The sequence below is a fragment of the Marmota flaviventris genome, chromosome 17 (genome assembly GCF_047511675.1).
Source record: "Marmota flaviventris isolate mMarFla1 chromosome 17, mMarFla1.hap1, whole genome shotgun sequence".
In the NCBI taxonomy this organism is placed as follows: domain Eukaryota; kingdom Metazoa; phylum Chordata; class Mammalia; order Rodentia; family Sciuridae; genus Marmota; species Marmota flaviventris.
In genome coordinates, this window is record NC_092514.1 from 5757245 (window position 1) to 5770725 (window position 13481).

The following is a 13481-nucleotide window of genomic DNA, read 5'->3' on the forward strand; positions in this document are numbered from 1 at the left end:
GTCTAAACAAGTTTATGAAAAATTCCATAGGCTTGGGATATGGCTCAGTGGTAGAGCACTTATATAGCCTGCCTGAGGCCCTGAGTTGTATCCTCAGCGCAAAAAATTAATAAATAAAATTCATTCCATGGTAAAAAGCAATGGAATGTAATTTATAAATTATCTCAGAAGTTAATTAATAATTAATTTATAGTATAGTTTCTTATTCAAATTTTGTCACAGTTCAAAATGAAATAGGTCATTAAAATGATTAACATTAGTTATTATATATAATTTTAAACTTTTAGTTACTACAAATTTTATTGTATTACTAGACCTATAAAATAGTTCTACTAATGACTAATTTGAAAAAATGTAGAAAATTAAATTAGCTCAAGCACAAATGCTAAGTCAATAAGACTGTGAGGGGAAAAAAAAATCATGAGAAATCTGGTGCTGTCCTATAGGAACTATTTCAGTAGAGTGTACTCATTGCTACTGAAAAGCAACCCTGGATTTGCCATCAGTCATATTTCAGTAGAGGAAAGAGTTAGCAATAGGTAAGGACATTAAATGTGCAGACACTGTCTGTTCACAAAGCTAACTGCATAGATTTATAGAACAGTCAGAAATAGGTGTTTATGATGTTTTTGATTGCTAAGTTAAGGATGCATTTACAGAATGCATCCCAAGTGAGGGCAAACAATGCACAGTCACTTATGTGTAGTGAGACAGGAGGTAGGTTGGTCAATGTCCTGCTGTCACAGTGCTTTCTGCCTTAAGCCCACTCTGTATTCTTCAAGAACATGCAGTTTTGAGGCACAGCAGTAGGAGATATGGGAGAACTGATCCAATTCAAATTACAGCTTCTCAGATTCACGATGTGTTGAATGAAGTGTCTACATCAAAACAAACACGTTGCAGATTTAAGAGAGAATATGTTTGCAGGACAGCATGTTTTCTTAATGTTAAATTTGTAGCTAGATATTACTCTGAGTTCTGATCTTCATTTTCAATATAACTGACATACAATGTTTACATATATTTATGGGGTACAATGTCAAAATTATAAGCACATATACAATAAGTAATGATTGAATGATAATTATTGTTTCAATCTCCTCAAACACTTAACATTTTAAAAAATAATTTTACATGATTTGGTGCATTATAGGTGTACATATAGATGGGATTCATTATTACATATTCATACACACACACAATACGACAATATAATTTAACCAATATCACTCCACAGCACTTCCCTCCTCTCTCCTCAGACATTGGTCTGTTTTCTCTAAGGACCTGTCTTTGATTTTCATGGGATCAAACCCACCTTTCTTTTCCTAACATTTAACATTTCTTTGTGTTTGGAAATCTTCTAGCTGTTTTCTTCTTCTAGCGGTTTTGAAATCCATCCAATTTTTTAAAATATGCAAAGTTATAATTCACTTGCTCTACTTATTTAAACTGTAAAAGCCCTCAGTGAGAGATAATACATTACTATTGTTCAAACAAAGAACAACATTAAAATTATTCAAAGCATGCTAATAATAATGACTGTAGTTACCATTGATTTTGTATACATGCCAATAGATATCCCTTGCCTTGTTTAATTTGCAAATTATAAGAGCACAACTAGTTGGTAATTAGTTGTGCTAGTAATCAATCCCCCAAAACAACAAAAAACCCAGCTAACTAAGACTGGGATTGTAGCTCAGTGGTAGAGTGCTTGCCTCACACATGTGAGGTATTGGGTTTGATCCTCAGCACTACATAAAAATAAATAAACAAAATAAAGTTATTGTGTCCAACTACAACTAAAAAAAAATTTTAAACTCAGCTAACTAAACAAATAACATAAACAAAACTACACTAAACATAGTAAAAAAGTTACAAAACGATAAAGTTTAGACAATATCTTCATCTAATATTGTATAAAGATTTGTTGAGTGATCTTACCTCGTTGAGTTTCTATTTTATCATCAGATATGAAAACAATTGTATACAATTGAGCACTCCTGCATAAAAATGAGGTAATAACTTCAAAATTCTCAGTATAATTCTGCCCAGAATTGATCTGCTGTATAAATGTCAGCCTTCTCCCCTCCCCTCATTATTTTATACAAGGAAATCAAAGGAATCAGAGTTTAGCAAATAAAGTTGTAATAATTAAAAATTTAAGATAGACTTTAAACAATTTATGTGGTATACCTAGTCCAATCTATATATATTAAATATTTAGATTGATATATTTAATAGTAAAAGTATGGCTGGGGTTGTGGCTCAATGGTAGAGAATTTGCCTTTTACATGTGAGGCACTGGGTTTGATCCTCAGTGTCACATAAAAATATATAAATAAAATTAAGGTGTTGTGTCCATCTACAACAACAACAAAGTAAAAGTAATAAAATAAAAGAATTTGAAAAAAAAAGGATTGAAGTTCAAGCCTGTTTGCAGACAGTTGTAAAATAATAATGTTGTAGCAATTAATAAGGAGAAAAGGAAATATTGAAATTCTCTAGGTTGATTGATGACAAGCGTAACTTGAATAGGAAAACTGTGGAAGCCAAGGAAAGGTAACTGGTGGTCATTCTGATTCACTGACTTCTTAATGGGCACTCAGAAAAACACGTAGGTGTGGATATACATATACACACACATGTATATATCTGAAGTTTGATGCTTATATGACTAATATTTGCATTATAATAACCCCACTGACTTAAGAGACTGAGGCAGGAGAAATGAAATTTCAAAGTCAGCCTGGGCAACATAGTAAAGCCCTGAGCAACTTAGACAGAACCTGACTCCAAATTTATATATATATATATATATATATATATATATATATATATATATATATATATATATAACAAAGGTCTGGGGAGGTAGCTTGGTGGTTAAGCACCCCAGGGATCAATCCCCAAAAACAACAAAAGAAAAAGTGAGATTAAATAAATATTCATTTAATATATATATTCACTTAATATATTTAAATATGTGTGTGTGTGTGCATGTGTGTGTGAAAATTTTCCTTGCCATTTTGAGAATATGTTCCTCTTAGGATCAACAACCTGTGCTTCCCATATGGTGGCCATCACTGGGTTCTATGGGACAATACTTTTCATGTATTTGTGTGTGTGTGTGTAAATAATGAACAAATAAATTGTTTATCCATACAGATCTAAGAGACTCAATTGTGTCTGGTGAGTTTGTGCTTCTGAGATTTGGAAAAGACTGGATGAAAAGCAATTAAGTATTGAATCATTTAAAGGTTTGCCAATCAAAATAAAGATTTTAAATTATACACTTAAAAATATAGCATGTAACAGAGAAGGTGACTTTTGTATCTTTCCATTTTTTCCCATTAAAGACAAACAACAAAATAAATGGCTTCTGGAAATCTCACCCAAGTGACTGAATTCATTCTGATGGGAGTCTCAGACCGCCCAGAGCTGCAGATTACCCTCTTCCTGCTCTTCTTGGTCATCTACGGGCTCACTGTGACAGGGAATCTGGGCATCACCCTCACCAGTGCTGATTCTCGGCTTCAGACCCCTATGTACTTCTTTCTCAGACATCTGGCTGTCATCAATCTTGGCAACTCTACTGTCATTGCCCCTAAAATGCTGGTCAACTTTTTAGTAAGTAAGAAAACCACCTCATACTATGAATGTGCCACACAACTGGGAGGATTTCTGGTTTTCATTGTAGCAGAAATCTTCATGCTGGCCGTGATGCCCTATGACTGCTATGTGGCCATTTGCAACCCCCTGCTCTACATGGTGGTGGTATTTCGACGGATCTGCCTTCTGCTGGTGTCCCTCACCTACTTCTATGGCTTTTGTACAGCTATTGTCGTGACACCATGTGTGTTCTCTGTGTCTTACTGCTCATCCAACATAATCAACCATTTTTATTGTGACAATGTCCCTTTGTTAGCACTGTCCTGCTCTGATACCTACATTCCAGAAACAGTGGTGTTCATCTTTTCAGGGACAAATTTGTTTTTCTCCATGACCATAGTTCTGATATCCTACTTCAACATTGTCCTTGCCATTTTGAGAATACGCTCTTCTGAGGGTCGACAAAAAGCCTTTTCCACCTGTGCTTCCCACATGGTGGCCGTCACTGTGTTCTATGGGACGCTCCTTTTCATGTATTTGCAACCAAGGACCAACCACTCATTGAACACTGACAAAATGGCTTCAGTTTTCTACACGCTAGTGATACCAGTGTTAAACCCTGAATTTATAGTCTAAGGAACAAAGATGTAAAAGATGTTTTGAAGGGATTCCTACATGGTCCATGCAAATAGTTCAAACCAATGTAAATTTAGAACTAAGACTAACTTACTTGTTTTTGTTTCCTCCAGAAAACCACTGCTCTTTAAACAACTTGCAGTAAATGATTAGAAACTCCATTTATCTCAGTAAGAAAATTTTGAATTGTCCTCATCCCATCTTTAATAACCCAAACAGGAAAAAAAAGTATGCATGTAATAGATATTAATTATAAATGAAGGGAATTTTAAATTAAATGTGAAATTCTAAAGAGGTCTTATAATTTCTACATAAGTAAGAGATAGACTGACTGTAGGGGATAGAGGTCGGTGACAATAATTTCTTGGAAAAGAGACAAATCTGAGATTACCCTCTTTGCCAGAGAAAAGTTTATTCAACTACTAAAGATAATATTTTATTTTTGCAGAATTTTCTTCATCAAGTTCTCAATTTTTTAGGAACCATTTTATCTTGTTTTTAATAATAAATGTATATCACAGAAAAACTACATTTTTAGCAAAAGATATCAACTAACCAAAAAGTATTTAGTACACATGGAAAAGAACATGTGAAAAAATAGACTAAAATAAGTCAACATAAGCATATTCTTCTTTTACCCTCTCACTTGGTATGTGTACAAAAAAACAAAACTCTGTCATTCATCCAAAAAATGTATAACTAATTTTTCTACCTCATGTAAAAGTTATTATATTATCTTTTTTATGAAGCCATAACATTTAATATTATTTCTTTTAGTATTTTCATTTAATGTAATATGGAGTGAAATAAAACTATGCCCTCCCTCATAAAAGACATTGTTGTATATTTATGCAAGTGTCACATATTCCCAAGAGCCTTCCTGATTAAAAAAAAAAAAAATTAATAGTTGCCAGGTGGCAAATCTTTGTACATGTAAAATGCTATCAATATATAATAAGTGAAGGAGAAAGATCTAGAAACATGAGGCAAATGCATTAACTGGAAAGAAATTGCATTTATGATATTTTTATGAAAATCAGAAATAAACCAAATCTAGGAACTCTGGGACTCTGATCAATGAATTATCATCTGAATCTAATCTTAAAGTTGCAGAAGAAATGAAAAAAATATTCACACACTAATAGCTATTTCTAGTCTCAAGTGACACCATTAGAATTAGCTAGATCTTTTTAGCTGTAAACAATTTTATTTATTTTTGTGTTTTTGGGAGACAGAAGTCTGCTCCTTCAGAAAGCTCAAGGGGATTGTTTACAAGGTTTTTCATCTTCTTGAGGTTTCCCCTTGGTCTGTGCTCCACTTCCAGCCAGCAATTACATCGCTGTTTTTATGGCCATGTATCCTCTGATCCTCATGGTCTTTCTCTTGTGATTATGATTGAGCCAAAAAGGTGATCCATGAGACCCTGTCAATCTCCCAATCTTTAGTGCAATCACATCATTAAATTTCTTTTTCTATTCAAGGTAACATGTTCACAGGTTCTGGGAATCAGGACATGGAATTTTTTGATGGGAGTATTATTCTCTACACAATGTCTCATTTGGCATATTTTATGAAACTGAACAACCTAAAATTTGGTAGTAATCTCATCATCTAATGTTCAATATTGTACCTCACAAGTGTTACATACTATCTACACTTTCTATATTGTTTATTTATTTATTTATTTATTTTTGCCCAAAATCATTACACGGAGCCTTGCTTAAATAATAGATAAACAAAAAATAATTTAATTCAAAGGTTTTGAATGAATGCAAGATCTTAGGCACATGCTCACATATTTTTCATACTCTCATTCAGTTGTGATGAATCCAACTCCATCAACCCAAGCAGATATACCTGCCAATCACAAATATTTAATGAAGCAAGATACGAAACTAGTTGGTCACCTCTGATCTCCTATCGATCAAGGGGAGATTATACCATTAATTCCCCTGATCTTTTAGGTTGTGCCTGGTGCCCAGGAGGTTCCATAGCATATCCTGTGTGAGTACTAACAGTAAACAATGTTTTGAGGGGTCTAGAGGAGATAGGAGATGTAAGATATAGTCATGAAGTGAAGCACTGTCTGTGCATACTCAGGAAATTTAGGGAGTACTTGACAAGGAATTCATAGAGGTCCTTGACACTATATCTGTAGTAAATCAATAGCTCTGACCCAAAACCATAATAAAGGAATGCCCTGTACAAGAAAGCATCACAAGTGTATCAATCTCAGGTGGGGCAAACATCAAAGTCTCTCAGGAACTTAATTATTACACAAGCCATCAAGTGTCTACAAATTCAGAAAAGTAGTGAATTCCCTTTTACAAATTTAAACCCAAATATTGACTAGAGGACCACATTATTTTTTAAGGAATCCATTTTGTTTTGAAGGACTATGAACATATATCTCAATACTTTCTTTAAGTCCAAGACTTTCTAGGTTTAATGTATTTTCCACTACATTAAAAACCCCCAAAATGTGATTTTAATTGACCTTTTTTCTTGCAGTTCAAAAAAGTTGAGGAATTTTAATGTCTCCAGTGAATATTTTTCTTGCCTTTTAAGATTGATTTGAAAAACTGATGCTATTTCCCTAGAAATCTTTATGCTTTCCCTCATGTAGTCTACAATGTGGTAAGCCATACCAGTCCTGAAATAATTCATAGGGAGGTATTTCTGGACAATGTAATAGGTAAAGGTGTTTTGGATCTGAACCTAAATGCACAGATAATAAAACTAAATCTGACAAATGGGACTACATCAAACTAAAAAGCTCTGTAGAACAAAGGAAGCAATATACAGAGCAATAAAACAACCTATAGGATAGGAGGAATGTTTTCAAGGTATTTCTCTGCAAGGGTTAATGTTCTGGATATATAAGAAACTCAACCAATAAAGAGCAGAAACATAAATAACCCAATGAAAAAAAGTTGGCCAAAGATCTGCATAGATAATTCTCAGCAGAAGACACACAAATGGCTAATAGATATATAGAAAGATGTTCAATGCCATTAATTATTAGAAAAATCAAAATAAAAATCATACTGAGATATAACCTCATCTTAGTGAGAATGGTTATTATCAAAAAGACAAACATAATTATCAACTGCTGGTGGACCTGTGGAGAAAGACCGTTCCCATATACTGCTGCTGGTAATGCAAATTAGTTGAGCCATTGTGGAGGACAGTGTGGAGACTCCTCACAAAATCAAAAAGAAACTCTCATGGGATCCAGAAATCCTATTACCTGTTATATACACAGGAGAAGAGAAACCCACATATTGAAAAGACACCTCTACCCTGCTGTTTACTAGAGCAGCAATCACAATAATCAGGATATGGAATCCACTGAAATGCCCCTCAGCAATTGAAGTGATAGAGAAAATGTAGTTACAATGAGTAAATTCTATTCAGCCATAACAAAGCTTGGCATCCTATGACTGGTGGCAGTATAGTCAGTCCTGGGACATTATGTTAAATGAAAGAAGTAAGGCACCAAAATTAAACACTGCATGCTGTCACTCATAAGAGAAGTCTAAAAATTTTGATTTCACAGAGGTTGCTTGTTAGGAGTGGTGACTGAATCATGATACTTGAGCTGTTTGGCTACAGGAACGATGCTTCTTCGGGGAACTTTCAGTTCCATGGTACCAATAAGACTGCCCAGTTGCTAAGGTGATGCCCAGCTTAAAATGAGGTTCCCTGCCTTCCATGGAATTATAAGTTCTTGACCTTAAGTTCAGATGCCAGCTTGAGAAAATTATGGGTGCAGGCTGATAATTATAATTGGGCTGCACAGAATTTTCTCCTTCACTCCAAGCGCTTTGTAGAAACTTTCCCACAATAAGTCATTTTAATGATAAACCTTTATAATAAACATGCTGAGCTGGCTTTTGCTCACTATTGCCTGCCAGGGTTTGTGAGCCACCCGACCCCAGCTTTTTCTCTCTTTGTGGTTCTGTTTATCTTTTCTTCATCCCCTCATTGTCCCTCATCAGGTTACCTGAATTAACAGCCATTCAAGTTGTGGGAGTTGTTGCCCCTACAGGGACTGGACACAGGGGAACTTCTTCAAGTTGTCAGATGGGTGGGATGCTCCTGAGGATGTGCATCAGGTAAAAAAGGTGAGGAGCAAGTTTATAGCTTGGTGTAAAACATGGGAAAGCTTGGATCCAAAGAAAGGGATGTTTCTATGTTGTTTTGCTTAAAATTTTGTTTAAATCAAAAAGGGTGCAGTTGTTGCAGTTTTTAGAATTTGTCACCAAAACTTGTCTCTGGTTCCCTGAAGAAGGAACAGTAAATGTGGAGATCTGAGAGAGAGACTTAGTAAACAACTGTATACTAAGTATGCATCTGAGGTCCTGACAAAATTCCTGGGGCTACTTTCACTTTGTGGTCATTAGTAGGAAATTGTCTCCATCCACCTCATGAAGGCACAAAACAGTTGGCATCTGACATGATTTCTGGACTTAAGAACACTGTTAAAACTGTAAACAGTTAACAAGAAGTTCTCTGCTGAAAGCACCTCATCCTCCCCACCAGAGCCCTTGCCTCTTGAGAGTAAACAGGAATTGGAGGGAAAATGGGAAAAATTGGAATTACAAGTACCCAGGTCAGCAATGTTGTCACTGTTACAACAGGTTCCCCAGAAAAGAAAAAAGAAAAGAAAAAAAAAAAAAACCATAAACTGCAGTACCACATCTGAAGAAAATAATTTTATTTATTTAGTAGATAATGAGTAGATAATAGTTTCAAAACTTTTAATCTTTGTTATTCAATATTGTGTTCTGGGAAATTTACAGATATCTCCATAACTTCTATTTTCTTTTAGAGCTATATTGTACTTTGAAAACTCTATTTTTAAAACTTCTGAGTCTTTTCCTATGTTCCAATTTCCATTAGTTTCATTTTATTATATTTTTAACTAATTTTATTGAGTTATTTCTTCATTTTTTTCTGCTTTGTTTTTTAACCCAGTAATTTCTTTTTTGTTTTTTGTATTTATTTTTTACTTTTAGGTGGACACAATATCTTTATTTTATTTTTTTTTCTGTGGTGCTGAGGACAGAACCCAGTGCTTTGCACATGCCAGGCAACTGCGCTACCACTTGAGCCACATCCCCAGCCCTTTTTTTCTTTTTCTTTATATATTGGGTTTTGCTCAGTTATGCATTAATCCTAAATAGAAGGTTAATTCTTACTATTGGAAAATTGTGAGCCACCACCATCATATCACAGCCACAGACTTTAGGACCATGACATTCCAGCTATGAGTCATGGATAGAGGTATTTTATTTATTTGTCTATCTATTTATTTATTTTTACTGAACATAAAGGCTTTAAAAAGAAATTTATAAATGGTTACTGTGACAATAAATCTGAAAATTTTTTAATGTAGAAATGGAACAAAAATGTTAAGAATGCAGAGTAGATTAGTAATTAAGGACATAGAAAACATTTGGGAGGGAAATGGGACATGGAGATTTGATAGAAAATTAGAGACAAGAATAAATTTTGATATGATTACCACCAGGATGAGGTCAAGAAACTGTCTGGGATAGAGTACAATGTATCATTGCATATTTTGGTCCTTGAGGTTTATTTTTCCATAGTATTACTTAAAATGTTTTTTTCAGAATGACCTTGAATTATTTAGCAAGAAATAAAAATAGAGATACCTTCTTCAATTTATTTGTCTCACTGGGAAATCTATCTTTTAATTTTCCACAATTATTTAAAAAAAATTATATATATATATATATATATATATATATATTAGATTCTATTTTCCCCTATTAAAGTATATTGTTTTAGCTTTGAAACCATGTATATGATAAATATGATATAGTAAATATGAAATGTTTATATGATAAAGTTAATAAGAAGGCTTAGAGTGGAAGAATAAGGTCTCATTTAACATGAAGGCCTAAGGTGTCCTGTAAAATGATATTTTTATCATAATTCTTTTTTCAGTATAAGATGCTATAAATATTCACAAATTCTAGTTGGATATATAGGAAGATATTGTCAGAAAATAGTTATTCTCTATCATAGTATTTCATATTTTATGCATAAATATGCATACCACTTTATTTTCTTTTTAAAAACATCAAAGTACAAAATGGAAAGTAGAAATTGTTTGCTTACAAATTTGGCTTTTTTTTAACTTGGTATGCCTACCTTTAAGTATCCTTCCAAGTGAAGGGCCATTTTCTGATTTCTTTGAGTATATTTATAAAATTAGATATTCATAATCGTGAATAATATAATATCAATATATTTGTATTTTCACTTTTAAATAAACACAATTTGAAAGCTGCTTTGGGTTTCTTTGTATATGAGTGAAATTTATCATTTGAGAGAAAGGCATGTATGGCAAGATGTGTGATTTCTGCTCAAGTGAACCAAAATGAAGCAGTAGAAATTAGTTAAATTCAAATTTCCAGTTAAAAATCAGATATGAAACAATAATTTTCAAGGCATTATATATCAAGCAAAGTACACTCACCACAAAAGGCAGAGGAATTCTTTATTTAAAAGAATGTTAAAACAGTTGAAATTCATATTCTGAAAACTCCCAATTCTATATAAACCTTATAGCATAAAATAATCTAAAAATAATCATTAGACTTAGATGTAAAATATAAAACTGTAAATCTTCTAGAAGAAACTACAAGATAAATCATTCTGGTATTGTGTTAAAGCAAAAATTTCATAAATATGAAGTCAAAAACACAGTTCTTAAAAATTGGACTTCATCATGAAATCATGAACTATAATTCATCAGACAATAGCTGAATGTTTCCAAAAAGAATACTAAGAAAATTAAAATGTAGTCCTACAAACCGAGTGAAAATATGTGTGATACAAATATGCTAAAGGACTTTTGCCTAGAATGTATAGAATACTCTCAAATCTCAGTTGGAAAATAAGTACACCTTGCTGAAAAAGATTTTAACAGAGTACCCTTCACCAGCACAAACGATAAAAGTAAGTGCAATGAAATAAACAGTAAAAACTAAGAAGAAGTAACAATTTGGTCCAAAATAAAATACATTGTGCCCATATATAAATGGCTAGAATAGTTATTGACTAAAATGAGTGTTTGCAAATTTATGAAACAACTAGAATTCACACACTGCTAAACAAATATAAAATTATGAGAGCACTGGGAAAAATTGCTGTTTATCTGCCAGATGCAGTGGTGCACATCTGTAATCCCAGCGACTCTGGAGGCCGAGGCAGGAGGATGGCAAGTTCAAAGCCAGACTCAGCAACTTAGCAAGGCCTTCAGCAACCCAGTGAGAGCCTGTCTCTAAATAAAATATAAAAATGTCGGGAGAAGTGGCTCAGTGGTTAAGCAACCCTGGGTTCAATCCCTAGTACCAAAAAAAAAAAAAAAAAGAATAATTGCTGTTTTCTTAAATCACCATTTTATTTCATATATCACCATTTTACCTTTAAACATGTAACCAAGAGAAACAGAAACGACACACAGGTTTATAAGCATTTTGGACACTAGCCAAAGCTACAAGCAACCAAATATCCATGTACCGGTGAATGGATAAATAAATATGCAGGTTTTCATTAAATGGATTATGATTCAGTAATGAGCTAACTTCCAAATGACAATGCAATTTGAAAAAAATACAAAAGTAGCAATATTGTTTTATTACATTAATAGATAATTCTAAAATATAATCTAATATGCTAGAAAATAGGTCATCCATTACCTGAATATGAGAGTATGGTTAGTGGAGTGAGGTGAAAGTTCCAACTGTACCAAGAAGAAACTGGAGAATGTTAAGATTCTAGACCTGGTGATGATTCACATGTGAAGACATATGTTGAATTTTTTAAAGTGCATGTTTTATATGTCTACAATGTATCCAGGTAAGAAACAGTTCAAATAGACATTTAAAACACTGTTCTAACACTTTATTTTCAGTATGCTAGTCACTATCTGCATGTGATTATTAAAGTTCATATTTTATTTATGCATATTTAAATATAATTAAAAATTCAGTTCCTTGTGAGCATTAGGTAGGTGCTCTATATCCACGCCTATAAGATGAGTGCCATACTGGACATCACATTCATCAACTATTTTTATCATTTCTAAAAGTTCTATTTGGCAGTACTATCCTACAAGATTTTAGGCTCACAGACAGATATCCTTGTATTGTTCCAACAGAAGTCACAATTTTAAAGGATTTACATGTAACTTGAAATCCATCAAATGCTTTAGCTTGAAAATTATTCATTGAAATAAGAAAAATAGAGCTGGGATTGTAGCTCAGTAGTAGAGTGCTTGTCTAGGATGTCTGAGGCACTGGGTTTGATTCAAAGCACTACATATGAATAAATAAAACAGAGGTTCATCAACAACTAAAATAAATAAATAAATAATGAATAATAAAAATATAAAACAGCTTTTAAAATGTCCAAAGTCCAAGTTTTTGTTAGAAAGAAAAAGATTCTAATTCTCCATAGATTGCTTTATTCATAAAAGCTTAGAATTAAAATAGATAGTATTAAAATTAAATAATGTATTATTCAGGACTCAGAGGAAAAGCAGTAGCTATGAATTCAAGTTCTATTTCTTAATCAAAAAGTGCTTTAAATTTGAAGTTCTTGGTAACATCTGAAGGTCATGAATATATAGAAGTGACCACATACTTTACTTTGCTGTAATATATATATATATATATATATATATATATATATATATATATATATATATGAGCACACACACACACACACACACACACACACTCAGGACTTTGTAGTACCCAGGTCCAAATTTTTGGAAGCTCATGGAAGCAATCTCAGCCTGCAGAACTTGATTGACAAGGTTTTGGCTTAGTATCAATCAGTAGGAAGTTCTGACCAATAATTTTACTTTAGATAACTAAAGTTAGGAATCCTCAGAAGATCCATTAAACCTCTCAATACTTCATGTCTTCCCATACATCTAATGGCCTCTGCTTCATTTCTAATTTTCAAATCTTGCACAAATTTTCTGTAATGGAAAGGTCCACCTGGAGTCATAGAGAATAAAATAGCATAGACTGGGTGGCTTATGGTAGCACATATGTTCATCTTTTAGTAATTTATTCTAGTGTAAACTTACATTTTCTGTTCTATATGCATGTTAATACAAATGATTAAAATTACATAATGTATAGAAAAAATATTCAGAGATGTCTTTTTTTTCTCCACATTATACTCAG

At 33.0% G+C, this 13481-nt stretch overlaps 1 protein-coding gene across 1 annotated transcript; it reads left to right on the forward strand.

Annotated features, from left to right (window-relative positions):
- Positions 1–3372: 3372 nt before the first annotated feature.
- On the forward strand, positions 3373–4245 carry LOC139702444 (olfactory receptor 8J3-like). Its single transcript, XM_071603576.1, has one exon. The coding sequence runs from the start codon at positions 3373–3375 to the stop codon at positions 4243–4245; it is 873 nt and encodes a 290-aa protein (XP_071459677.1).
- Positions 4246–13481: the final 9236 nt, after the last annotated feature.